This window comes from Scyliorhinus torazame, chromosome 9 (genome assembly GCF_047496885.1).
Source record: "Scyliorhinus torazame isolate Kashiwa2021f chromosome 9, sScyTor2.1, whole genome shotgun sequence".
Taxonomy (NCBI): Eukaryota; Metazoa; Chordata; class Chondrichthyes; order Carcharhiniformes; family Scyliorhinidae; genus Scyliorhinus; species Scyliorhinus torazame.
The window spans coordinates 53,494,276-53,519,460 of NC_092715.1; the positions used below are offsets into that span (position 1 = coordinate 53,494,276).

At 47.8% G+C, this 25,185-nt stretch overlaps 1 protein-coding gene across 2 annotated transcripts in view; it reads right to left on the reverse strand.

The window, feature by feature from the left end:
* Window positions 1-12,845: 12,845 nt before the first annotated feature.
* pdlim3b (PDZ and LIM domain 3b) overlaps window positions 12,846-25,185 on the reverse strand; it is a 97,299-nt gene continuing 84,959 nt past the window's right edge. For both annotated transcript variants that reach the window (XM_072515896.1, XM_072515895.1), the window contains exons 5-7: window positions 17,356-17,489; window positions 16,671-16,782; window positions 12,846-13,394 (exon numbers count right to left, since the gene is read on the reverse strand). In XM_072515896.1, coding sequence (XP_072371997.1) covers window positions 13,199-13,394; window positions 16,671-16,782; window positions 17,356-17,489 — 442 coding nt within the window. In that variant the 3' untranslated portion in view covers window positions 12,846-13,198. The remainder of the gene's footprint in view (window positions 13,395-16,670; window positions 16,783-17,355; window positions 17,490-25,185) is intronic.

Sequence of the window (25,185 nt, forward strand, 5' to 3'; positions counted from 1 at the left end):
TCTGGAGCTGCGGATGGACTCACTTTGGAGCATCTGCGATGCTGAGGACGTCGTGGATAGCACGTTTAGCGAGTTGGTCACACCGCAAGTGAAAGTTACTGAAGGAGATAGAAAATGGGTGACCAAAAGACAATGCAAGAGTAGGAAGGCAGTGCAGGTGTCTTCTGCAGTCATCTCCCTGCAAAACAGATATACCGCTTTGTATACTGTTGAGGGAGATGGCTCACCAGGGGAAGGCAGCAGCAGCCAGGTTCATGGCACCGTGGCTGGCTCTGCTGCACAGCTGGGCAGGAAGAAGAGTGGCAGGGCTATAGTGATAGGGGACTCAATTGTAAGGCGAATAGACAGGCGGTTCTGCGGACGCAATCGAGACTCCAGGATGGTATGTTGCCTCCCTGGTGCAAGGGTCAAGGATGTCTCGGAGTGGCTGCAGGACATTCTGGGGGGGGAGGGTGAACAGCCAGCTGTTGTGGTGCACATAGGCACCAACGATATAGGTAAAAAACAGGACGAGGTCCTACAAGCTGAATTTAGGGAGCTAGGAGTTAAACTAAAAAGTAGGACCTCAAAGGTAGTAATCTCAGGATTGCTACCAGTGCCACAAGCTAGTCAGAGTAGGAATGTCAGGATAGAGAGGATGAATGCGTGGCTCGAGAGATGGTGCAAGAGGGAGGGATTCAAATTCCTGGGACATTGGAACCGATTCTGGGGGAGGTGGGACCAGTACAAACCGGACAGTCTGCACCTGGCCAGGACTGGAACCGATGTCCTGGGGGGGTGTTTGCTAGAGCAGTTGGGGAGAGTTTAAACTAATGTGGCAGGGGGATGGGAACCGATGCAGGAAGTTGGAAGGTAGTAAAACAGGGACAGAAATAAAAGGCAGTAAGGGGGAAAGTGTAAGGCAGAGAAGCCATAGTCAAAAATCAAAAAGGGCGACAGTACAAGGTACAATGACTGAGGGGAGCTGAGTGAATAGGACCAGGAATACTAAAAGAAATAAAACGGGAAGTGAAAACATTAATGGTAAGCGACGCGGCAGGTTGTTACATGAAGATATGGGTTCAACGACAAGGAAAATTAGGAGAAAGGTTAAGAGGAAATATAACTGAGGAGAGGTTACTGATCGAGGTGTTAAGATTCAGAACAGAGGTAAAAAAGCCAACATAAGTGTACTTTACCTGATTGCTCGTAGTATTCGGAATAAGGTAAATGAGTTGATGGCGCAAATCATCGTGAATGACTATGATTTAGTGGCCATTACTGAAACATGGTTAAAGGATGGTCATGACTGGGAGTTAAATATCCGAGGGTATCAAACTTTTCGGAAGGACAGAGTGGATGGTAAGGGAGGTGGTGTAGTTCTGTTATTTAAGGATGACATCCGGGCAACAGTAAGGGATGACATCGGTGCTATGGAGGATAAGGGTGAATCCATTTGGGTGGCAATCAGGAATAGTAAGGCGAAAAAGTCACTGATAGGAGTAATCTATAGGCCACCAAATAGTAACATTATGGTGGGGCAGGCAATAAACAAAGAAATAACAGATGCATGTAGAAATGGTACAGCAGTTACCATGGGGGATTTTAATCTACATGTTGATTGGTTTAACCAGGTCGGTCAAGGCAGCCTTGAGGAGGAGTTTATAGAATGTATCCGCGATAGTTTCCTAGAACAGTATGTAATGGAACCTACGAGGGAACAAGCGGTCCTAGATCTGGTCCTGTGTAATGAGACCGGATTGATTCAGGATCTCATAGTTAGGGATCCTCTCGGAAGGAGAGATCACAATATGGTGGAATTTAAAATACAGATGGAGGGTGAGAAGGTAAAATCAAGCACTAGTGTTTTGTGCTTAAGCAAAGGAGATTACAATGGGATGAGAGAAGAACTAGCTAAGGTAGACTGGGAGCAAAGGCTTTATAGTGAAACCGTTGAGGAACAGTGGAGAACCTTCCAAGTGATTTTTCACAGTGCTCAGCAAAGGTTTATACCAACAAAAAGGAAGGACGGTAAAAAGAGGGAAGATCGACCGTGGATATCTAAGGAAATAAGGGAAAGTATCAAATTGAAGGAAAAAACATACAAAGTAGCAAAGATCAGTGGGAGACTAGAGGACTGGGAAATCTTTAGGGGGCAACAGAAAGGTACTAAAAAAGCTATAAAGAAGAGTAAAATAGATGATGAGAGTAAACTTGCTCAGAATATAAAAACAGATAGTAAAAGTTTCTACAAATACATAAAACAAAAAAGAGTGGCTAAGGTAAATATTGGTCCTTTAGTGGATGAGAAGAGAGATTTAATAATGGGAGATGAGGAAATGGCTGAGGAACTGAACAGGTTTTTTGGGTCGGTCTTCACAGTGGAAGACACAAATAACATGCCAGTGACTGATGGAAATGAGGCTATGACAGGTGAGGACCTTGAGAGGATTGTTATCACCAAGGAGGGAGTGATAGGCAAGCTAATGGGGCTAAAGGTAGACAAGTCTCCTGGACCTGATGGAATGCATCCCAGAATGCTAAAAGAGATGGCTAGGGAAATTGCAAATGCAGTAGTGATAATTTACCAAAATTCACTAGACTCTGGGGTGGTCCCGGCGGATTGGAAATTAGCAAACGTGACACCACTGTTTAAAAAAGGAGGTAGGCAGAAAGCGGGTAATTATAGGCCAGTGAGCTTAACTTCGGTAGTAGGGAAGATGCTGGAATCTATCATCAAGGAAGAAATAGCGAGGCATCTGGATGGAAATTGTCCCATTGGGCAGACGCAGCATGGGTTCATAAAGGGCAGGTCGTGCCTAACTAATTTAGTGGAATTTTTTGCGGACATTAACAGTGCGGTAGATAACGGGGAGCCAATGGATGTGGTATATCTGGATTTCCAGAAAGCTTTTGACAAGGTGCCACACAAAAGGTTGTTGCATAAGATAAAGATGCATGGCATTAAGGGTAAAGTAGTAGCATGGATAGAGGATTGGTTATTTAATAGAAAGCAAAGAGTGGGGATTAATGGGTGTTTCTCTGGTTGGCAATCAGTAGCTAGTGGTGTCCCTCAGGGATCAGTATTGGGCCCACAACTGTTCACAATTTACATAGATGATTTGGAGTTGGGGACCAAGAGCAATGTGTCCAAGTTTGCAGACAACACTAAGATAAGTGGTAAAGCAAAAAGTGCAGAGGATACTGGAAGTCTGCTGAGGGATTTGGATAGGCTATGTGAATGGGCTAGGGTCTGGCAGATGGAATACAATGTTGACAAATGTGAGGTTATCCATTTTGGTAGGAATAACAGCAAAAGGGATTATTATTTAAATGGTAAAATATTAAAACATGCTGCTGTGAAGAGAGACCTGGGTGTGCTAGTGCATGAGACGCAAAAAGTTGGTTTACAGGTGCAACAGGTGATTAAGGAGGCAAATGAAATTTTGTCCTTCATTGCTAGAGGGATGGAGTTTAAGACTAGGGAGGTTCTGCTGCAATTGTATAAGGTGTTAGTGAGGCCACACCTGGAGTATTGTGTTCAGTTTTGGTCTCCTTACTTGAGAAAGGACGTACTGGCACTGGAGGGTGTGCAGAGGAGATTCAGTTGGTTAATCCCAGAGCTGAAGGGGTTGGATTACGAGGAGAGGTTGAGTAGACTGAGACTGTACTCGTTGGAATTTAGAAGGATGAGGGGGAATCTTATAGAAACATAAGATTATGAAGGGAATAGATAGGATAGATGCGGGCAGGTTGTTTCCACTGGCAGGTGAAAGCAGAACTAGGGGGCATAGCCTCAAAATAAGGGGAAGTAGATTTAGGACTGAGTTTAGGAGGAACTTCTTCACCCAAAGGGTTGTGAATCTATGGAATTCCTTGCTCAGTGAAGCAGTAGAGGCTCCTTCATTAAAAGTTTTTAAGATAAAGATAGATAGTTTTTTGAAGAATAAAGGGATTAAGGGTTATGGTGTTCGGGCCGGAAAGTGGAACTGAGTCCACAAAAGATCAGCCATGATCTCATTGAATGATGGAGCAGGCTCGAGGGGCCAGATGGCCTACTCCTGCTCCTAGTTCTTATGTTCTTATGTTCTTCTGTTACAGTGCGGACCAAGGGGCCAAACAAAGCAAATACATGAGCAAGAGGAGCATAGGGCGTTGTGAACTGGTTTTTACAGGGAACAGATCAGTCTGAGAGAGAGTCGTTGAGGAGTCTAGTAGCTGTGGAGAAGAAGCTATTCCTATGTCTGGATGTGCGGGTCTTCAGACTTCTGTACCTTCTGCCTGATGGAAGGGTCTGGAAGAAGGCAATGCCTGGGTGGGGAGGGTGGGGGGGGGGGGGGGGGGGGGTCGCGGGGGGGGGGGGGGCCTCTGATAATGCTGTCTGCATTCATAGAACATAGAACAATACAGCGCAGTACAGGCCCTTCGGCCCACGATGTTGCACCGAAACAAAAGCCATCTAACCTACACTATACCATTATCATCCATATGTTTATCCAATAAACTTTTAAATGCCCTCAATGTTGGCGAGTTCACTACTGTAGCAGGTAGGGAATTCCACGGCCTCACTACTCTGCGTAAACACGATTCCCGAACACCATTCCTGAGGCAACGGGAGGTGTAGACAGAATCAATGGGAGGGTGGCAAGCTTGTGTCATGTGTTGGGCTGAGTTCACCACACTCTGCAGTTTCTTGCAATCTTGGGCCAAGCAGTTGCCATACCAAGCTGTGATGCAGCCTGATAGGATGCTCTGTATGGCACATCTGTAGAAGTTTGTGAGAGTCGATGCAGACATGCCGATGTCTTTAGCTTCCGTAGCGAAATAAATGGTGTGATCATTGCAGCTACCTGTCACCTCAAGCCTAGATGTTCTCCAAATTCTGGTATGTGCTGCAGGGACAGCTTCACTATTGGAGGAGCGTTGAATAGAGCTGAATTGTCAGCAAACAGTTCCATTCCTCTGGCTACTGGAGGAACGTTCACTGATGGAGAAATTGAAAATGGTTGGATTGAGAACACGTCCCTGATTCATTCTTGCAGTGATGCCCTGAGATAACAATGTTTGGCTTTTGGCAATAACAACATCCAATTGTTAATCCATACTTGTTTGATCCGAACCCCTGACCCAACACTGTTCCGACCCCCCACCCCCCCACCCCATCCCCCACCCGCCACTCTGACTAGACACCATCCCCTATGACCGGACCCAACTCAACATCACCCCTTGTCTGCACCCACCCGATACCCGCACCCCCAACTCGACATTGTTCCCCTCACCCCCACATGTTTTCACACAAAACAGAGATACGGTATATTAAAACAAATTTTATTACTAACACGGTATTAAAATATCTTTAACATCATGCAAGAAAATAGCTTACGATTACCCCTTAAATAATGCCAATCAATAGTGACACAATAATCCTTAACTGCTATCTATATTTCCACTCAAACAACAAAACCATCTCCGATCCCAAACCACTTTTAAATGCGGTTAGGACTCAGGAACAGAGATTTACAGAGATGTCTTGAATACTCCAGTTTGAGAAAGAGAGATCTTTTGAGACTGCTTGAATGAAAGAGACTTAACAATCTGTCAGAATAATGTCGAATCTCTGCCAATATCTCTTCAGAAACCTTCTCAGCTCTCCTCCCAGCCCAAAACTAAAACTCTGAAAACCTGAACACCTGACTGCTTCAACCCCTGGCTCCTCTCATTAATGACATCATCTGACTAAAGTGAACACAATGTCTCTAATTAACTACTTTGCTGGGAAGCCTCTTCATCTAAATAAAAGTCCATTCACCCAAACTTTTACGATGCTTTAATTGCACCTCTGGTTCCAAAAAGCCTAACAGTCTTTCAAACCAGGAATTTTAAAACATGACTGCAGCAGTCTCGCACATACTATCCCAGGCTTTTAACCCTTACTGCGCCAAATACATACAAGACAATATATTTAAAATTTATACATTCATTGCAGTAGAAGTAAAATTGAGCTAATTAAAGAAATCTGGAATATAAAGCAGTTGTGACCATGAAACTATCATCAATTGTTTTAAAAAAAAACTCCGGTTCATGACTGTCCTTCAAGGGGAAGGAAATCTGCCGCCTTATTGCGCTCCCAGATCCACAGGATTGTCGCTTACTGTTAACTGCCCTCTGAAATGGCCGCAGCAAGCCCCTCAGGTCAAGGGCACTTAGGGTTGGGCAACAGACGTTGTCCTTGCCAGCGACACCCGTGGAAGAATAAAAATAACCCTGTTCAGAAGTCACTTAGATTATGAGGCAGAAAGATTTCTGAGGAAGAAATTAGCTGAAAATCTACCCATTGTTTTCTAGCTGAGCCTTGCATCCTTTGTCAGTTTAGAATGCATTTTTAAATGGGGTTCTGCAACTCCAATTAGAAAACACCAATTATGAGGGAGGTTACCCAGAATTTTGAGAAGGGTGGAGGAGGGGCTAGATTGAGTGTCATAATTGGGAGCCAATTAAATACGGCATGGCGTTAAAGCCATCTCATATCGTGAACTTTCTTTTTAGAGCACAGGATTGTAAATGGAACATAGGAAGCTTTATAATTTACTTTATATGGTAGCATGGCTTCCAGCGAAATCCTCAACAATAGTTTCAGAAAATCACATTACACATGAGACAGATGGCAACATATTTAAATATTGTGAGATTATTATTCATGAAGTGGTAGTTTAGATTCAAAGACTCCCTATGGTCATTCAGCCCATCGAGTTTGCAATGACCCTTCGAAAGACCACCCTACCTAGGCCCAATCCCCCACCCTATTCCTGAAACCCTACCCTAAGGGGCAATTTAGCAGGGCCAATTCACCTAACCCACTCATCTTTGGGCTGTGGGAGGAAACCGGAGCATCCGGTGGAAATCCACGTAGACACAGGGACAATGTACAAACTCCACACAGACAGTGACCCAAGGCTGGAATTGAACCCCGGACCCTGGTGCTGTGAGGCAGCTACCCACTGTGCAAAGCATGCTGCCCACAAACTGCTGGCGACTACATACAAATATGGAAAATGGATGGACAGGATGAAAGCTGTTGGTCTATCAAGTCTGTGTCCCACCATGTTGACCAGATGATCAAGGCTAAGCACTGCTTCCTAGCCACCCCTGCAGCCAGGGAAGCTCCGGAGGGGAAAAACAGAGAGGAAACCCAAAACCCATAAGGGAAAACACACGCTGGAAAATTCCTCTTCAATCCCCTTAGTCAACTGCAACTAGTGGGTCAAGTTCAATTGTATCAAGCAGGAATAAAACATTATAATAACTTCATTAATTGCTACAATCACTGAAGGACAGAGTTAAACATCCCGTGGGAAATCTGGTTTTAAAGAAATGCGTCACACTACCTCAGCTTGTCTCAGTTCCTGCTACTTAGCACTGACACAGAGGGTTTTGAGTGCTCTGCTGCAGGGCTGCTGCTGCGCTGCTGCAGGGCTACTGCGCTGCTGCTGGGATGCTGCTGGACTGCTGCGCTGCTGCAGGGCTGCTGCGCTGCTGCACTGCTGCTGCACTGCTGCAGGGCTGCTGCACTGCTGAAGCTAACGTCGTGCAGCTGAAACACCACAATTTGGTCCCAGGAAGATTTCATGCTGTAAGAAGAATGAGGATTTCTCCTGGCTGCCTGGCCATGATTCTTCCCTCAATTGATACCAGCATAAATGTGGCGTCAGGGGACAAGTGGCAAAATGGATTGCTGGCTGGCTTTTTTGATTAATAAGGGGATCAGGGGTTATGGGCAGGAGAATGGGGGTGAGAAAATATCAGCTATGATTGAATGGCGGAGCAGACTTGATGGGTCGAATGGCCTAATTCTGCTCCTATGTCTTATGGTCTTGTGACCAAAAGCAGAGGGGGGAATAAAGTGTAGTGAGTCTGAGTGGCAGAAGGTGGGAAGAGGAGTTCCATAAGGATCAGTGCCGGGAGTACAGCTGTTCACAACTTGCATAAAGCATTTGGACTTTAGGACACAATTTCTAAATGATGACAACAAATTGGGAGCGGGCATAATCAATCCTGAGCAGGATTGCAACAAATTACAGGAGGACATTATGAACTTCAGAATGGGCAAATAATTGGCAAACCAGGTTCAGCACATAATAAATGTGGGGGCGTACACTTTGGGAGAGAGGATAACGAGGTCACATTACTTGGAAAGTGCAAGTCCAGGTGGGGTAAAGGAACAAGGGGATCTTAGATCACAAATACATCAATTGTTAAAAGTTGCACTGCAGGTTAGCAAGCCCGAAAAGAAAACAAACCAAGCACTAAGTTTAATTTCCAGAGGGATAGAATCAAAAAGTAAGGAAATTATTCTGAAGCTGTCTTGAGCATTGTTTAGAGCATGCTGAGAGCTACGTGTGGTTCTGGTCACCACATTAATGGCTGGTCAACATGGCTGGCCAGCATGGCTTTGCCAGAGAGAGGTCACGCCTCAAAATTTGATAGAATTTTTTGATAAAGTGCCCAAGAGTGTGGATGAAGGAAGTGCAGTGGATGTAGTTCATATGGATTTTAGCAAAGCATTTGACAAGATCCCACATGATTGAGGTGTATAAGATTTCCAGGGTAAATAGGAAGCAGCTGTTATCTCGGTTGAAGGGTCAATCAAAAAGGGGCATAGTTTAAGAACAAAGAACAAAGAGCATTACAGCACAGGAACAGGTCCTTTGACCCTCGAAGCCTGCAGCGACCATACTGCCCGTCTGAACTAAATCTCCCTACCCTTCCGGGGACCATATCCCTCTATCCCCATCCTATTCATGTATTTGTCAAGAAGCCCCTTAAAACTGACTATCGTACCTGCTTCCACTACCTCCCCTGGCAGCGAGTTCTAGGCTCCCACCACCCTCTGCGTAAAAAACTTGCCTCGTAAATCTCCTTTAAACCTTGCCCCTCGCACCTTAAACCTATGCCCCCTAGTAATTGACCTTTCTACCCTGGGAAAAAGCTTCTATCCAACCAGGTTGAGGGGCAGGAGTCTCCGAGGGAATTTGAGAAACAGAAATTCACTCGGAGGGTGTTGAGAATGTGGAATGCACTGCCTGGGAAGGTAGTGGAGGCTGGAAACCTCACAACCTTTAAAAAGCACTTGGATGAGCACTTGGAACACCATCACATTCAAGGATGCTGGTAAATGGGATCAGCGCGAGATTAAGGGTAGTTATTGGACTCGATGGGCCGAAGGGCATTTTTTGCGCTGTAGGACTCTATGTCTAAAACAAACAGGGATCAAATATAATTAGAAAAAAAACGAGAGGCTGCAGTTACAATTTCTAGGATGGCACCAGAAATGTGTGGATATACATATCAGGAAAGGATGGAGTGCTGTGGCTGAAAATGAAAGCTGAGGCATGGTGTTTACAATTTTGAAAGGTTTTGGCAGAGTGGATATGGAGAGAATGTTTTATTTTGTGAGGTGGTGGAGCACAACTGGAAGCCAGTGAATAATAGGCAGCCACCAAGAAACCCAATAGGAAATTCAGAAGTATTCAAACAGAGGTGAGAATGTGGAACTCACTTCCGCAGGGAATGTTTGACTAATTTATTAGAGTTCTTTGAGGGAGTAATAAGAAATGAGGATAATGGGGAACCTGTATTTGGATTTCCAATGAGCATCTGATACAGTGCCATATCCAAGGTAAGAGAACATGGTGTAGCAAGTAACATATTAGGATGGATAGAGGATTGGTTAGCTAACAGGAAGCAGAGAGAGTAGGGATAAATGGGTCATTTTCAAATAGGCAAGCTGCAACTAATGTGCCACAGGGATTAGTGCTGGGGTGCCAAATATTCACAAACGATGTCAATAACTTGGGTGAAGGGACTGAATGTATGGTTGCTAAATTTGCAGGTGACACAAAGATAGGTAGGAAAATTGGCTGTGAAGATTATATAAGGAGTCTGCAAGTGGCGATCGATAAGTTATGGAAGTGGTCAAAATTTTAGTCAAAAGCTGGAATAGTAGGGAAATGTGGCTGGAAGAATAGAAAAGTAGTATATTACTTAAATAATATTTTTATTATTTATTTTTCCGGAATGTGGGCTTTGCTTGCGCGGCCAGCATTTCTTGCCCATCCCTAAGTGCCCTTGAGAGGGTGGTGGTGAGCTGCCTTTTTGAACTGTTGCAGTTCATGTGGTATGGGTACACCCACTGTTGTATTAGGGAGGGAGTTCCAGGATTTTGACCCAGCGACAGTGGAGGAACGGCGATATATTTACAAGTCAGGATATTGAGTGACTTGGAGGGAACCTCCAGTTGGTGGGGTTCCCATGTATCTGCTGTCCTTGTTCCTCCGAGATGGTAGTGGTCGTGGGTTTGGAAGGTGCTGCCTGAGGAGCCTTGGTGAGTTCCTGCAGTGCATATTGTAGATGATGCACATGGCTGCTGCTGTGCATCAGTGGTGGAGGGAGTGAATGTTTGTGGAAGGGAAGCAATCAAGCGGCTGCTTTGTCCTGGATGGCATTGAGCTTCTTGTGTTCTTGTGCATTGGTGGAGCTGCACTCATCCAGGCAAGTGGGGAGTATTCCATTACACTCCTGACTACTGCCTCGTAGGTGGCGAACAGGTTTTGGGGAGTCAGGAGGATTCCTACCCTCTGACCTGCCCTTGTAGCCACAATATTTCAATAGCAAGTCCAGTTTAGTTTCTGATCAATGGTAACATCCCCAGTATGTTGATAGTGGGGGATTCAGTGATGTAAAGCCATTGAATGTCATAGATTTCATAGAATTTACAGTGCAGAAGGAGGCCATTCGGCCCATCGAGTCTGCACCGGCTCTTAGAAAGAGCACCCTATCCAAGCCCACACCTCCACCCTATCCCCATAACCCAGTAACCCCACCCAACACTAAGGGCAATTTTGGACACTAAGGGCAATTTAGCATGGCCAATCCACCTAACCTGCACATCTTTGGGCTGTGGGAGGAAACCGGAGCACCCGGAGGAAACCCACGCAGACACAGGGAGAACGTGAAGACTCTGCACAGACAGTGACCTAAGCCGGGAATCGAACCTGGGACCCTGGAGCTGTGAAGCAATTGTGCTAACCACAATGCTACCGTGCTGCCGTGGGCTGTCAAGGGACAATAGTTTGATTCTCTCTTATTGGAGATGGGTATTGCCTGACACTTGTGTGGTTACTTGCCATTTGTCAGCCCAAACCTGAATATTGTCCAGGTTTTGTTGCATTTGCATGTGGACTGCTTCATTATCTGAGGAGTCGCGAATGGTGCTGAACATTGTGCAATCACCTGTGACATCCCCACGTTGGAACTTAAGTTGGGAGGAAGGTTATTGATGAATCAGCTGAGGATGGTGCCTGAGGAACTACTGCAGTGATGTCCCAGGACCCAGATGGCTGATCTCCAACAGCCACCTTACTTTGTGGCAGATAGGACTCCAACTAGTGGAGAGTTTTTCCCTGATTCCCATTGACTCCAGTTTTGCCAGGCCTCCTTGATGCCATACTTGATCAAATGCTGCCTTGATGTCAAGTGCAGTCACTCGCACTTCATGCAAATGTACGTACATTAGATTTAGATGAAGAGATTTGGGAGGAGGTTCGTGTGGAACATTACTGCCGTCTTTGTGGCTTTTGGATGGGGCGAATACCATGTCTGCTAGGCTAATCCCTGTCAATGCAAAAGAGCAGAGAACAATGTTTAAAATTGTTTCTCCCTGAAGCTTTGGCCATTCCAAATTCAAGTCTGTAGTAAGGTTGTTGAGCTCTAGAAGAAATCTATGCATCGAAGTAAGCATTTAGCTTGATTTTGAATTCCTCTAATGCAGATAAACAAATTAGGTGATTGCATTGACACATCCCTCCTCCCAAGTGGTAACATCTGACCTTTTATTGGAGAGTCATTTTCAGTGACCTTTGCTACATGGAGGTAATATATTTTATAATTGATAACAGTAATACGTATCAACATCTGGCAACTGGTTAAATCTGTTGGGTGAGGTTAAATACCAACCAACAAAACAGGTAGAACTCCACAATGTCGCAGACGTATGTATTTATGTGGTCTGATACAATGGGTTAAATCTTTGCTTAAAAATAGGTTCAGGTTGCGTGGAGGGAAGTGAGAGGGCGTGGGGGGGGGGGGGGGGGGGGGGCGCTAAAATCTCAGGAATCAATTTTCTAACCCAAACCTGCCTCCAACTCACTCCTTTGCAGCTTTCATTGAGGCCACAGAGATGGGTTGGTACTTTAGATTTGATAATGAGACTATCATGCAGTTTTTGAAATGTCATTGCTGTTAGCCAGTTCTCTGAGTAATGGGGAACATGGCAGAGCTTCATCGAGGTGTCGAGCTGGAGGATTCAGGAGGTGCCTTCACTCCTCCTTCAGATCCAGATCCCTGCCTGTGGAGTCTCTGTCTATCAGCCTCTGACACGCCTTTCCCATGAGGCCTCCAGTCTTCCCATCACCACCCAACAGGCCTTGATTTCTCCCTTCCATCCCCCACCACCTCCAGGATCGATGAATCCCTGTTGATTGCCCAACCCCGCCCCTAATCACCTACTCTCCTCCAGTCAATTCCTCCCCCAAATGATGCCCCCCCCTCCCCTGGTCGACTCCACCCATTCCCTTCACCCTGGACCCTTGGCATCGATGAACACCTGATTGGAGGTCCAGCTGTCAATCAGACTTGGCCTCAAGGCAAGGAACCAATCAGTGAAGTCAGAGGGCCACAGCTTTTGAGAGAATCTTGAATTGTGGGTTTACCACGGCTTTTTGACTTAATCACTGAGGCATGTGGGCAAAGCCAGTACAAATCCCATTCAATGACCTACTATCACAATACCATAAAATATGATGCAAGTCTGCTGGAAGATTTGTTTAATATATATTTCACAGGCCTGGTGCTCAGTACATTCCATTCACACTCATTGTACAATGTGCTTTAACAATGCATTGATTCAATAGCTTTTACAGATATGATTATACAAACTAAATTGTTTATATAATTAGTTGTATCAATGTGCCAACGCATACAGCAGTGTTTCTTTCTGCAAGGTCTACAAGGTAGCAATCTGCTAACACGGATAATTGAACAAGTAGCATTTTCTAAATCTATCTTGCCGTGGAAGACTGTATTTAGACATTAACCACATTTTGAAATTCGGTGAAACAGCGACATATTAATGGATCTGATCTTTCAGATCTCTACAGAAAAATTAAGCCTTCGTATTTTGATAAACAGGTACAGCATCGTGTCCCTCTGGTGGTTTTGTTCGTGCTCTTGCATGGACCTCGCAGTACAGTTGTCCTTCTATGAAAAAGTAACCTTTCTGCTTGAGGTTCACGCCACAGTCAGAGCAGATAAAGCATTCTGGGTGCCGATACTTGTCACGGGCTTTGACCACTGTGCCTCTGTGGGTAAGAATTATTTTACGATAATTAAGTTTATGTGCAAAACCTGGAGACTATTTTAACAACTTAGAAGCTAGGGGTGCAGAGGGTTGGGGGAGGGGGGGAGAAATTGGGCACTGATACACCCATTTTTCAGATGTGAAATGGGTGGGTGAGAGCATAAAGTCAGGTCAATGACTCCCATGGCGAATTGACCCAGGACGCGCATCCCATGAGAAATTGAACCATAAGTCCATTTGACATAGGAGCAGGATAAGGCCACTTGGCCCATCGACTCTGCTCCGCCATTCAATCATGGCTGATACGATTCTCATCCCTAGTCTCCTGCCTTTTCCCCAGAACCCCAATCCCCTTATTAATCAAGAACATATCTATATCTGTCTTAAAGACACTCAGTGATTTGGCCTCCACAGCCTTCTGCGGCAGAGTTCCAAAGATTCACCACCCTCTGGCTGACGAAATTCCTCCCCATCTCAGTTTTAAAGGATCGTCCCTTGAGTCTGAGGCTGTGGCCTCTGGTTCTAGTTTTTCCTACAAGTGGAAACATCCTCTCCACGTCCACTCTATCCAGGCCTCGCAGTATCCTGTAAGTTTCAATAAGATCCCCCCTCATCCTTCTAAACTTCGAGTAGAGACCCAGAAACCTCAACTGCTCCTCATATGACAAGCTCTTCATTCCAGGGATCATTCTTGTGAACCTCCTCTGGACCTTTTCCAAGGCCGGCACATCCTTTCTTAGATACGGGGCCCAAGACTGCTCACAATACTCCAAATGGGGTCTGACCTGTGCCTTATACAGCCTCAGAAGTACATCCATGCTCTTGTATTCTAGCCCTCTCGACATGAATGCTATCATTGCATTTGTCTTCGTAACTGCCGACTGAACCAAGAGATGTTTAGTCACCCAGAATGATTGAGTGAAAAATGCAGAAGGCCAACCTGGCTACTCAAACTAATCGGGGTCCGAAGACAAGGCCATTAGAGTTGGAACATGAAAAGTCATACAGTACCTGTTTGCTTACTTTATGAATGTTATAATAAGTGAAAGGGAGGGAGGTGCAGGGTTTTCAGGACTAGACACATCAATTAGTTACACAAAATTTCTTTGAAGTTTAACTTTACTACTTTTAACGAGGTACTTGGCTAGACTTTTTGTGGATCTGTTGTGAGGGAAGGGAGGGTAGCAAGGGGAGGGGGGTTGGTATGGATGGCAGTGTGGTGGGATGGTACCTCTACCCTCTCCATTGCCAGTTATTGACCCTGTCCCAGTTCCCAAGGAGATGCCTGTTTAACTAAAAGCAAAATGCTGCCGATGCTAGAATCTGAAACAAAAACAGTAAAATGCTGGAAAAACACAGCCGATCTGGCAGCATCTGTGCAGAGAGTAAATAGAGATAACGTTTTGGGTCCATCTCACTCTTCTTCTGTTGGTTATTGAAATGTTTGGGACTGCTGATCAGTACCTGCAACAGTGCAACACAGATACTTGTTCTGCTGGGGGTTTGGGACAGTACCCTGCCCCTCCTATAGGGGGAACCCAAGACCCTTACCAGGCCAACCTTATAGAAATGAAGAACATCGTCCTTGCTCACAGGAGAATTCTTGCGGTAGTCCTTAAGATTGATTACCTTTGGGGCCTTCAGGAGCTCAGAATGAAACTCATGCCTGATCTTAACAGGACTGGGCCTCTCAGGAACAAAGCTGGTGCGAAATTTCAGGAATAGCCCAGTCGAGCCCTCAATACCTGCCTGAAATTCGTCCAGGACATAAAGGGAATGAGATGAAGTGACGTCTGCTACTCCAATAACACCCGAGCACCCCCTTCCCCTGTGATGCCAAATCACTCCGCCACCCACCACAACCCTGCACCACCACCCCCCCCCAACCCCTGCACCAACCCCCTCACTCCCCAACCACTAAACAACATTTTCAGGCAACTGTTATTTCTGGGGGGGAGCTGGACATGTTTTGGTGAATGCGAGCTTCCTCTTTTCAAAAAGGTGGGTAGCATTGTGCGTGTGGAGTTTGCACATTCTCCCCACAACCCAAAGATGTGCCGGGTAGGTGGATTGGCCACGCTAAATTGCCCCTTAATCGGAAATATTTAAAGAAAGGTGGGTAGGCCATTGCTGAATTATTTAGCAATTTGACAGTTTGAAATGGCACCCAACAACCAAATTGATGAGAGTGTTCCTTTTATAGTCTCTAATCACAGGGCGGTGGTGGGGGAGGGAAATTTGCCCTTTGCACAACAGCATTGTAATCCCTTTGTAAGTAGAGTTCTGACGATGATACAAAAAGCAAACAGGAGAAGACACCCCACCACCGCCCCCCCCTCACACATACACACACATCTTAAGGGCAATTAGGGGCAGGCAAGTAACTGTCAGCCTAGCCAGCGATGCCCACATCCTGCACAATAATTTTTTTAAACCTGTGCTCTAAACCGTATGGGCAGCACGGTAGCACAGTTGCTTCACAGCTCTAGGGTCTCAGGTTCGATTCCTGGCCTGGATCACTGTCTGTGCCGAGTCTGCGCATCCTCCCCGTGTGTCTGCGTGGGTTTCCTCCGGGTGCTCCGGTTTCCACCCACAGTCCAAAGACGTGCAGGTTAGGTGGATTGGCCATGCTAAATTGCCCTTAGTGTCCAAAAAGGTTGGGTGGGGTTGCGGGGATAGGTTGGAAGTGTGGCTTGGGTGGGGTGCTCTTTCCAAGGGCCGGTGCGGACTCGATGGGCCAAATGGCCTCCTTCTGCACTGTAAATTCTATGAAATCAATGGAATCTAAATGAAGGGGAATTAAGCATTGCTGGTAAGGTGGAGGTTAACAGTTTTGTTCAATGCACAACATTTTATAAGATGGGAACCTGCTCTTTCCCATGATTGTTTTATAATAGTCCAATTCAGGTAACTGAAAGATGTGTCTACCTTTAAGCAGTATGACATTGGTAGCATCCCATCGCTAGAATGGAAACCACAATTGTTAATTGTTAATTGAGCCTCTCTCCAGAAATGTAACCCAACATCCAAGTTTGGTAAACGCAATTCACGTCAGATTCTTGCAGTCATCCCATCCGTTTTGGATCAGTTTGGAATGTGGGTCTCAGGGTGGAGAAGAACAGTTGGCTAATTCACACCACTAAGGTGATTGTGGTCACAATGCAGGAAAACATATTAGTCAGAAATAGTAAGCGAGAGGGAGCTTAAAACCCGCTTTCATGTCGGACGCATCTTCTTCCTATTACAGTAAACCGTCTTCCTTTTGAAACATACTTACACTATTCCGTTTCCACACTTGTCGCACAGTGGCAGCTTTTGAACACTTCCAATGGAAGCACCAACCTTTGCCACCGGAGCCCTCACACTTTTAGTCACCATGGGACGAGCACCTGTGTCATTTGGCAGAAAATTAAACTGTTCGTTATCAATGATTCCAAATTTGAAACAGTCACTACCATCAGATACATAAACTAACTGCAGAAAATTGAGCGAATATTGTTGTCTGATCAGCCATTTCTACACCCTTTGCTTGCTGTAAACAATAATGATCTATACTTTGAATTACTTTCACAATCCCTTTTACTGTCACCACAGCCAAGATTAAATGGGTCCTATATCCGGGAGCTTTGGGCCCCAACACCGACGGTGGATGGGATGGGAAAATTTGGAAAGCTAATGACATTTATCGGCTCTTCAAATTATCCCGGCCCTCCCACGATGCTGCTCTCCAGTGTTGGGGCTGGAGAGTCTCACCCTATCTGAATAGCAAGTCACCTCATCAGCCCGAGCATCCTTTCACCCACTGATCTCACAAACAAAGCAATGCCAAGAATGGAAGAGATGCCTAAGTCAGGTGTTCAAACATATATGATATCATATGATGACTTTCCACAATTGGATCTTTGATATCCAACTAGTTCAGCATGCTTCACTATTAAAGACAAGGAGATGATGATGCTCACCGCTCTCATCTGTCTCCAGGTAATCTTGGATTGCTCGGAAGGACCCAGATTGCCTTGGCTCACTCCTTTCCTCCGGGTTGTTGTGTAGCATCTTGTATACGTCTGAGTTTTCAACTCCTGGTGCTGGTTCAGTTCTGTATGAGCATGTAGGTTACAGTAAGCAGATGACATTTTGTGTACAGCCACTTAAACCTCAAAACACTTGAGATAAATATTTTTAGAGTCTAATAATATTTGTCAGTTTCTTAGGGAGGCCATTGGGTTGTCCAGCGCGAGCCCCACATCACCTCCTTTCAGGGAGGCCCGCTGGAAATTGGGGCCACAGCGGGCCTTCTCTGCGATCACCGATCATGGGGAACCCCAATTCTGCCCTCCCCTCCCACTGAAAGCTGCCATTCAATCAGAGGCTGGCAGCTGTGCGTTGCTTGGCTGTGCCAGTGGGCTGGAGGTGCAACCATCTGAGGCCCAGCATCGCTGGGTTTTCCAGGCCACAGGTAAGTGATGGCAGAATGGGTGTCGGCAGCTAGGGCAGGCTGGCTCTCGGTGGGACCTCCCGTTCCTGATGTCAGTTCCCTTGATCAGGTAGTTGAGTGCCTTTGGAAAGGGAAACCCTCTTGAGCCTACAATCTCTTCTGGCTTCCTGCACAGTGAGTCCCCGTCCCTTGATAGGTGAATACCAGTGGAAGCAGGATGAGGCCTTTGAGTTGGCATTAATTAACCACTTACTGGCCTCAATTGGCAATGAGGTGGGAAGGCCTCAGGGGTCACTATTCCACTCTTAATATCCGTTTCCTATATATTTCCATTTTCTAACTCCTCATTCAATATGATGTTGGCACTTTACTAAACCTACAGATGATGTGGAAAGTCTTTGTGCGGTACAAATGTTATTGGTTGAATGAAAAGTTGTTTTCAGCAAGTCGATACAAATTGAAAACATGTGCGGATGTTATCAAATTGGGGGTGGGGGAATGAAATAACCCTTAGGCAATAGTAGATAATCTGTCCAACACACTGTCATTAAAATCATTTCCATCAGCTGGAAAAAAAATTAAAATGGTGTGTCAGACAAGCTGCTGATTGGCTAACGCCCATCTTTTGTTAACACCCAAGCCCAATTTAATTTCTTCAGAGGGCCAGAGACAATGCACAGATAACCAAATGAACTGGGCACACTGGGTGAAATTCTATTCCTCGCAAATGCAAACCGCGATCGGGCGGAGAATTGGGCTTCCAGCCAAAATCAAGATCGGCACCCGGCGCCGATTCGGGCAACATGTTCTGGAGTCCCGTGCCAGCGGTGACATGCAAAACTGGCATTCACATGCATTTAAATGCGACTAACGGTGCTCTGCCCTTCTGCGATGCTCCGCTCCTCTCAGGCAGAAGTCTTGGGGGGATGAATCACTGCAACTATTGACAAACGTGGACTGCGTGCCTTGGCTGCGGAAGGAGAGTGGGAGGCTAAAGAAAGACCGTTGAGAATTGTCAGGCTTGCTGGGGGGTGGCTGCCTGCGCCAGCAGCAGTATTGGATAGTAACTTCATAGGATCATAGAATTTACAGTGCAGAAGAAGGCCATTCGGCCCATCGTGTCTGCACCAGCCCTTGGAACGAGCACCCCACTTAATCCCATGCCTCCATCCGTAACCCCGTAACCCCACTTAAGCTTTTTTTTGGACACTAAGGGCAATTTATCATGGGCAATCCACCTAATCTGCACATCTTTGGACCGTGGGAGGAAACCGGAGCACCCGGAGGAAACCCACGCAGACACGGGGAGAACGTTCAGGCTCCGCACAGACAGTGACCCAAGCTGGGAATCGAACCTGGGACCCTGGAGCTGTGAAGCAACTGTGCTAACCACTGCTACCGTGCTGCCCAGTTGGTGGCAAGCACGTGGACTTGGGATGAATGAATCAATGTGACTGAATCAATGAGCTCAGGGAACCTGTGACGTGGTTGAGCATGTAATGTAACTATCAGCAGTACGAGACCAACTATTCCTATTAAACCACATCCAATTTTCATCTCCATTAACTTCAGTTGCATCACATATCATGCTGTGTAATGCGAAGTTCTTATTTATTCCCCGAGCAATGCTAAATTATGCTTGCATTTGCAAAAGAAATATAAGACTGGCCTATATGTTCTTGCAGTGCCTGGCTTTAAAACAGCATGCTACGAGATGGGCGTTTTCACTATCTGTATTGTAGAGCTGGATGAAGACTCTTGCTGGCTTGTTCGCACATTGCTGAAATATTTGCTTTGTGTAAAGGATTCTGCCAGAAAGGGGAGAAGTGCATTCTGCTCTGACTGTGGAACATTGTGATTTACAGAGCGCACCCATTGAGTCTGCCTGTGCAGTCATTTTACAGCAGCCTGTCGGGCTCACATAACTCATACATTGAAATACATCAAACTCTACATCAGGAAATGCATTACTCAGTCCAACCAGTTCATGGCGTTTCTGAGCCTCCACACGAGCAAATTTTTCCAATCACAAATAACTCACCCTGCTCCTTTATCCCTGTGTCCTGCTAGCCAAACTAATCTTGAATGTTAACATAATTTCTGTCACAACCATCAAGGCCGAACTGAACCCCATATCCTCACAACTGATTTTGTGAAGCAGTGTCTCCTTCTGGTGAGGCCTCTGCCCTGAGAGGGGCGGAGGAGCAGGGAGGGCTGCAAAGGCCACCAGTGAAGGTGTCCTCTGGTTGGGGTGAGCTCTGTTGATGCCCTGCTTCCTCGGCAGCGCTTCTGAGGACTACCAGCATCTGGTGGGCCCCTGCTTGAGCCTGGCCACGCCCATCCCCTTGACTAAACAGCTGGTGTCCAGAGGGGTGGCTGGGTGGGCTCCCAGATGACCAGAGGCTCCCTGAGCATTCGAAGAACAAAGGCAGCGCTCAGCAGTGTGAGAAATCAGGGGGAGGGGCCTGTACGTGGCACCAAAGAGGTGTGTTTAAAAGACAGACTGCAGCAACGGCGATCTTAGCCAGGCCACCCTGATCCATAGGGGGACACCTTCAGCAGAATTCTCCGACCCCCCGCCCGGTCAGAGAATCCCCGGGGGGGGGCCAAATCCCGACGCTCCACCCCGATGCCGGCTGCCGTATTCTCCGGCGCCGTTTTTCGGGCGGGGCCGGGGTTCACGCCACGCCGGTCGGGGGCCGTTGGCAGCGGCCCCTCCCGGCAATTCTCCGAGCCCCGATGGGCCGCCATCCGTTTTTGGTCAGTCCCGCCGGCGTGAGTCACTCAGCTCACGTACCAGCGCGACCTGGCCGGTAAGTCGGCTGGTGAGGTCCTCGGGGAGGCGCGGGAGGATCCGACCCCGAGGGGGGCCACCGATCTGCAGGCGGGCCTGTGCCGTGGGGGCACTCCTTCCTTCCGCGCCGGCGCCTGCAGGGCTCCACCATGGCCGGCGCGGAGAAGAGAACCCCCCGCGCATGCGTAAGATCACGCCGGCCCTTTGGCGCATGCGTGAACTCGCGCAGTCCCTTCGGCACTGACTGGCGTGGCGCCAACCCCTCCGGCGTCCACCTAGTGCAGAGAGCTCCGCACTTTCGGGGGCTGGTGACGCCAGAGTGGTTGGCGCCGTTTTTCCCGCCGGCGTGGGGACTTAGTCCCCAGAAAGGAGAATCCTGGCCCTTGAGTCCAAGGACTTGGTATCAAGCCCCTCCCTACAATTGCCCCTGATCCGGGCAACCAACCCCCTGCAGGCCTGGCAATTTAGAGGGTTTTTCTGTTTTTTTAGCCTCTTGCTCCCCCTCTGCAGCCATGGTGCCCAGGCACCGAGTGTCAATACATTCACTAATTCGCACCTGTGAGATTTCCGCCTAAGAGGGGTGGAGCATCTTTGGGTGGAGCATCGTGGAAGGGTGGGGCATACTGTGTCCAAGCCGCTAATGATATTAAATTTCATGCAAATGACGGTTTTGCATGGATCCGCTGGCGCCTGGCGCAAACCTCGATTTTTCAACTTTACTCCATTCTCCACCCTATCACGTTATGCGTTTCCGGCGTCACAAAACAGAGAACTAAAGCCAATTACCATCAAAATACAACTATGTGGGGAAGGTAAACTGAGCATGTCTAATCTTGGCTTGGAAGCCTTGACAGTTCTATTGAGGGTAACATTTTGTTAAATCTGTCAATTCACACAAGCCAACTGTACCAGCCACAGAAGGAGCGCTGCACTTATTTCATCCACCTTTAGAGGAAGATGAACTACCTATTTACGACCATGGCCGGGATTCACCGGCCCACGCCTGGTCGGAGAATCCCCGGGGGGGGACGCGGGAATCACGCCCCACTGCCCCGACGCTGGCTTCCCCATTTTCCAGCGCCGATTCCCGGACACCCACAGGATCGCTGCCACGCCGGTCGGGGGCCGTTGAAAGCACCCCCCACCCCCCCGGCGATTCTCCAGGCCCCGGCGGTCCGAGTGGCCGCCGAGTTCGGCTGAGTCCCGCCGGCGTGGGTTACTCAGGCCCCACACGGCAGGACCTGGAAGGTGTGTCTGCGGGGGGGGCAGGGGGATCCGACCCCAGGGGACGGCCCCCACGGTGGCCTGGCCCGCGATCGGGTCCTACCGATCGGCGGGTGGGCTGGTTCCATGCGGGCCTATGTTCCTTCCCGGCCGGGCCCCTTTAGAACTCCGCCATATTGCCCGAGGGCCGCCGCGGAGACGGGAACCCCTATGCATGCGCGGAATCACGCCGGCCGTTCCGCACATGCGCGAACTCGCGCCGGCCGTTCCGCGCCGGCCTGAGCTGCGGGGACCACTCCGGCGCCGACCTAGCCCCCTAGGAAGGGGAGCATTCCTCAATATCGGGGCCGGTTGACGCCCGAGTGGTTGGCGCCGCTTTTCACGCCGGCGTCAGAATTGGAGAATCCCGGCCATATATATGAACCAAATTACAAATTCGTATGAAAAGCAAAAGGGAAAAGCTTCTGACAAGGTCCCACATGGGAGGCTGCTGAAGAATGTAAGAGCCCATGAGATCCAGGGCAATTTGGCAAACTGGATCCAAAACTGACTTTGTGGTAGGAGGTGATGGTTAAAGGTTGTTTTTGTGACTGGAAACATGTGTCCAGTAGTTTTGCGTGAGGGACAGGTGCTGGGTCCCTTGTTGTTTGTAGTGTACATTAATGATCTGGATGTGAATGTAAGTTCGCAGATGACACAAAAATTGGTGGTGTGATAATTAGCAGGGAGCAAGGCCTTAGTTTGCGGGGCAATATAGATGGGCTGGTTAGATGTAAAGAAGAGTGGCAAATGGAATTTAACCATGAAAAGTGTGAAGAATGCATTTTGGGAGGACTAACAAATAGTTCAAAGGGCCCCTCCCATCCACTGACCGTAACGTGTACTTCCTCAACATCGTTGATGAGTACTCCAGATTCCCCTTCGCCATCCCCTGCTCTGACATGACTATCTCTGCCACCGTCATCAAGGCCCTGCACAGCCTTTTCACCCTGTTTGGGTTCCCCGCCTATACCCACAGTGATCGGGGCTCCTCCTTTATGAGCGACGAGTTGTGTCAGTTCCTGCTCAGCAAAGGCATCGCCTCCAGCAGGACGACCAGCTATAACCCCCGGGGAAATGGACAGGTGGAGAGGGAGAACGCGACGGTCTAGAAGGCCGTCCTCCTGATCCTACGGTCGAAAAGTCTCCCAGTCTCCCGCTCGCAGGAGGTCCACTGTAATGTTCTATGGGAATAGTGAAGATGGGCTTTTCAGTGGTTTCACAGGTTGGCGCAACATCGATTGCCGAAGGGCCTGTACTGCGCTGTAATGTTCTATGTTCTATGTTCCACAATGCGCTCCACTCTATCCGGTCGCTTCTATGTACGGCCACTAACCAGACTCCTCATGAGTGTATGTGTGCCTTCCCCAGGAAGTCCACCTCCGGGGTCTCACTTCCGTCCTGGCTGACAGTCCCGGGGCCCGTTCTTCTCCGCAAGCATGCGAGGAGCCATAAAACCGACCCCCTCATCGAGAAGGTCATGTTGCTCCATGCAAACCCCCAATATGCCTACGTGACACACCAGGACGGGTGGCAGGACACGGTCTCCCTTCGGGATTTGGCTCCTGCAGGCTCCCCGGCGACAATCACCACCACACCCCACCTATACCGTCTCCCCCCACCTCCCTCACGAACTGACTCCCGCAGGCCCACCGAGGACAAGCACCGCCCCCCCCCTTCGCCGACTCAGAAGAAGATGACAACACGCTCCCGGACGAGCAGGTCTCGACGCCGGCGCCAACACGACAGCCGGGACTGAGGCGGTCACAGCGGAAGATCAAGGCCTCCGACAGACTTGACCTTTAACACCACCCCGCCGGACTTTGTTTAAACAGGGGGTGAATGTGGTAAACCACGTTATTGTGTTCATTGTATTATATTCACTGTGCTGTGTTGTACATGCCTGGGCTTGTCCAGGCTGGCTCCGCCTGTGGCTCCTCCCCTCGGGGCTTCTGTATAAAAGTGGCAAGTCTCCGTCTCCGAACCCAGTTCGGGTCCAGAGGCAGGAGGCTTGCTGTTTAATGTATTAAAGCCTCAATTACATTTATTATTCATCGTCTATTATTGATGGTGTATCAGACTTGTACGAAAACTTTTAACCCAGTGCACCTGGCAAAGACAACACAAGTAAGAACCCAGCGGATGAGCCAGTACCAAACCCGCCTTGCCTGATGAAGATTAGTTTTTGAAGTCAATGCATTTGGATTAGTTGGAATGAGATACTACAGTTCTAAAGCCCAGGCTTTGGTTAGATTGGACCGTTGTCCTCCATTATAACGAAACTGTTACATTTTCAAAGTGGTTAAATCTCTGAAACTGCATTACAAATTGTGCAAATATTATTCGAGTCAAATGAGTATTTTAAACAAGATTATACGCAATACAATTATCAATTTTCCAAGTAACTGCATTACAGTGCAGTAGCTTAAGGATTCAGTGTCAAGCAAGTTGCTGCCCTCCATGCAAGTATTTTACTTCATAATTTCATAAGATATCAACATTATATAAAAATGAACATTTACTCCAAGGTTTCTGTTGTAATGGATTAAGCAATTACTATTAGTGGTAAAATATATTGTCCGGGATTCTCCGTTTGAGAGACTAAGAACGCGATTCAGTGGACTTAAAACTAAGTCCACTTTCAGATGCGTTGGGCGGGGTGATTCTCGACGGCTGCAGCGTCAAGAATCACCCCTCTATTCAATCTCATTTTGCCATTTAAAAAAAATCTCAGGGAGTTTCTCCCCGCCAAGGCAGCACTTAGAGAGATTTGCTGCTGATCCCACCAAGTGACAGTGGGGCCTCCGGGGCTCACTCCGGCCTCACCTCCATCCCATGGAATATCCCAGGGGCCATCAAGAACACTGAGGGAGTAGGGCGTAATGGGGCCCATGCCAGTGCCTCCCATGGGGGAGATGCTGGAACACCACAGCGCTTCCAAATTCCCCCCCCCCCCACCCCCAGCCCACCAGACACTGGCGCATCTGATGGGCAGCGGACAGAACAGGTTGGCACTTCATTCCTGTGACACCTGAAGGTCCACCGGACACGTCCAGGTCCAGGCCCTCAAGAGCACGGCCACCAAATGCGTCTCAGGTCAGAGGGTGAGAAAAGGAGCAGGCCTGACTCCAAACTTTTGTTCAAACCCAATTCCTTCTACTCAAACGCTGGTGTCTATGATTGCAGCCTACTAAGTCTCCTGCTCTGAAATCTCTAACTAAAAGCCTTTGCTTCCCCTTCTGCAAAGACTACTTTACGTTACACTTCTGTGGCCTTTCCTAATTCCTCTCTTTTGTCTCA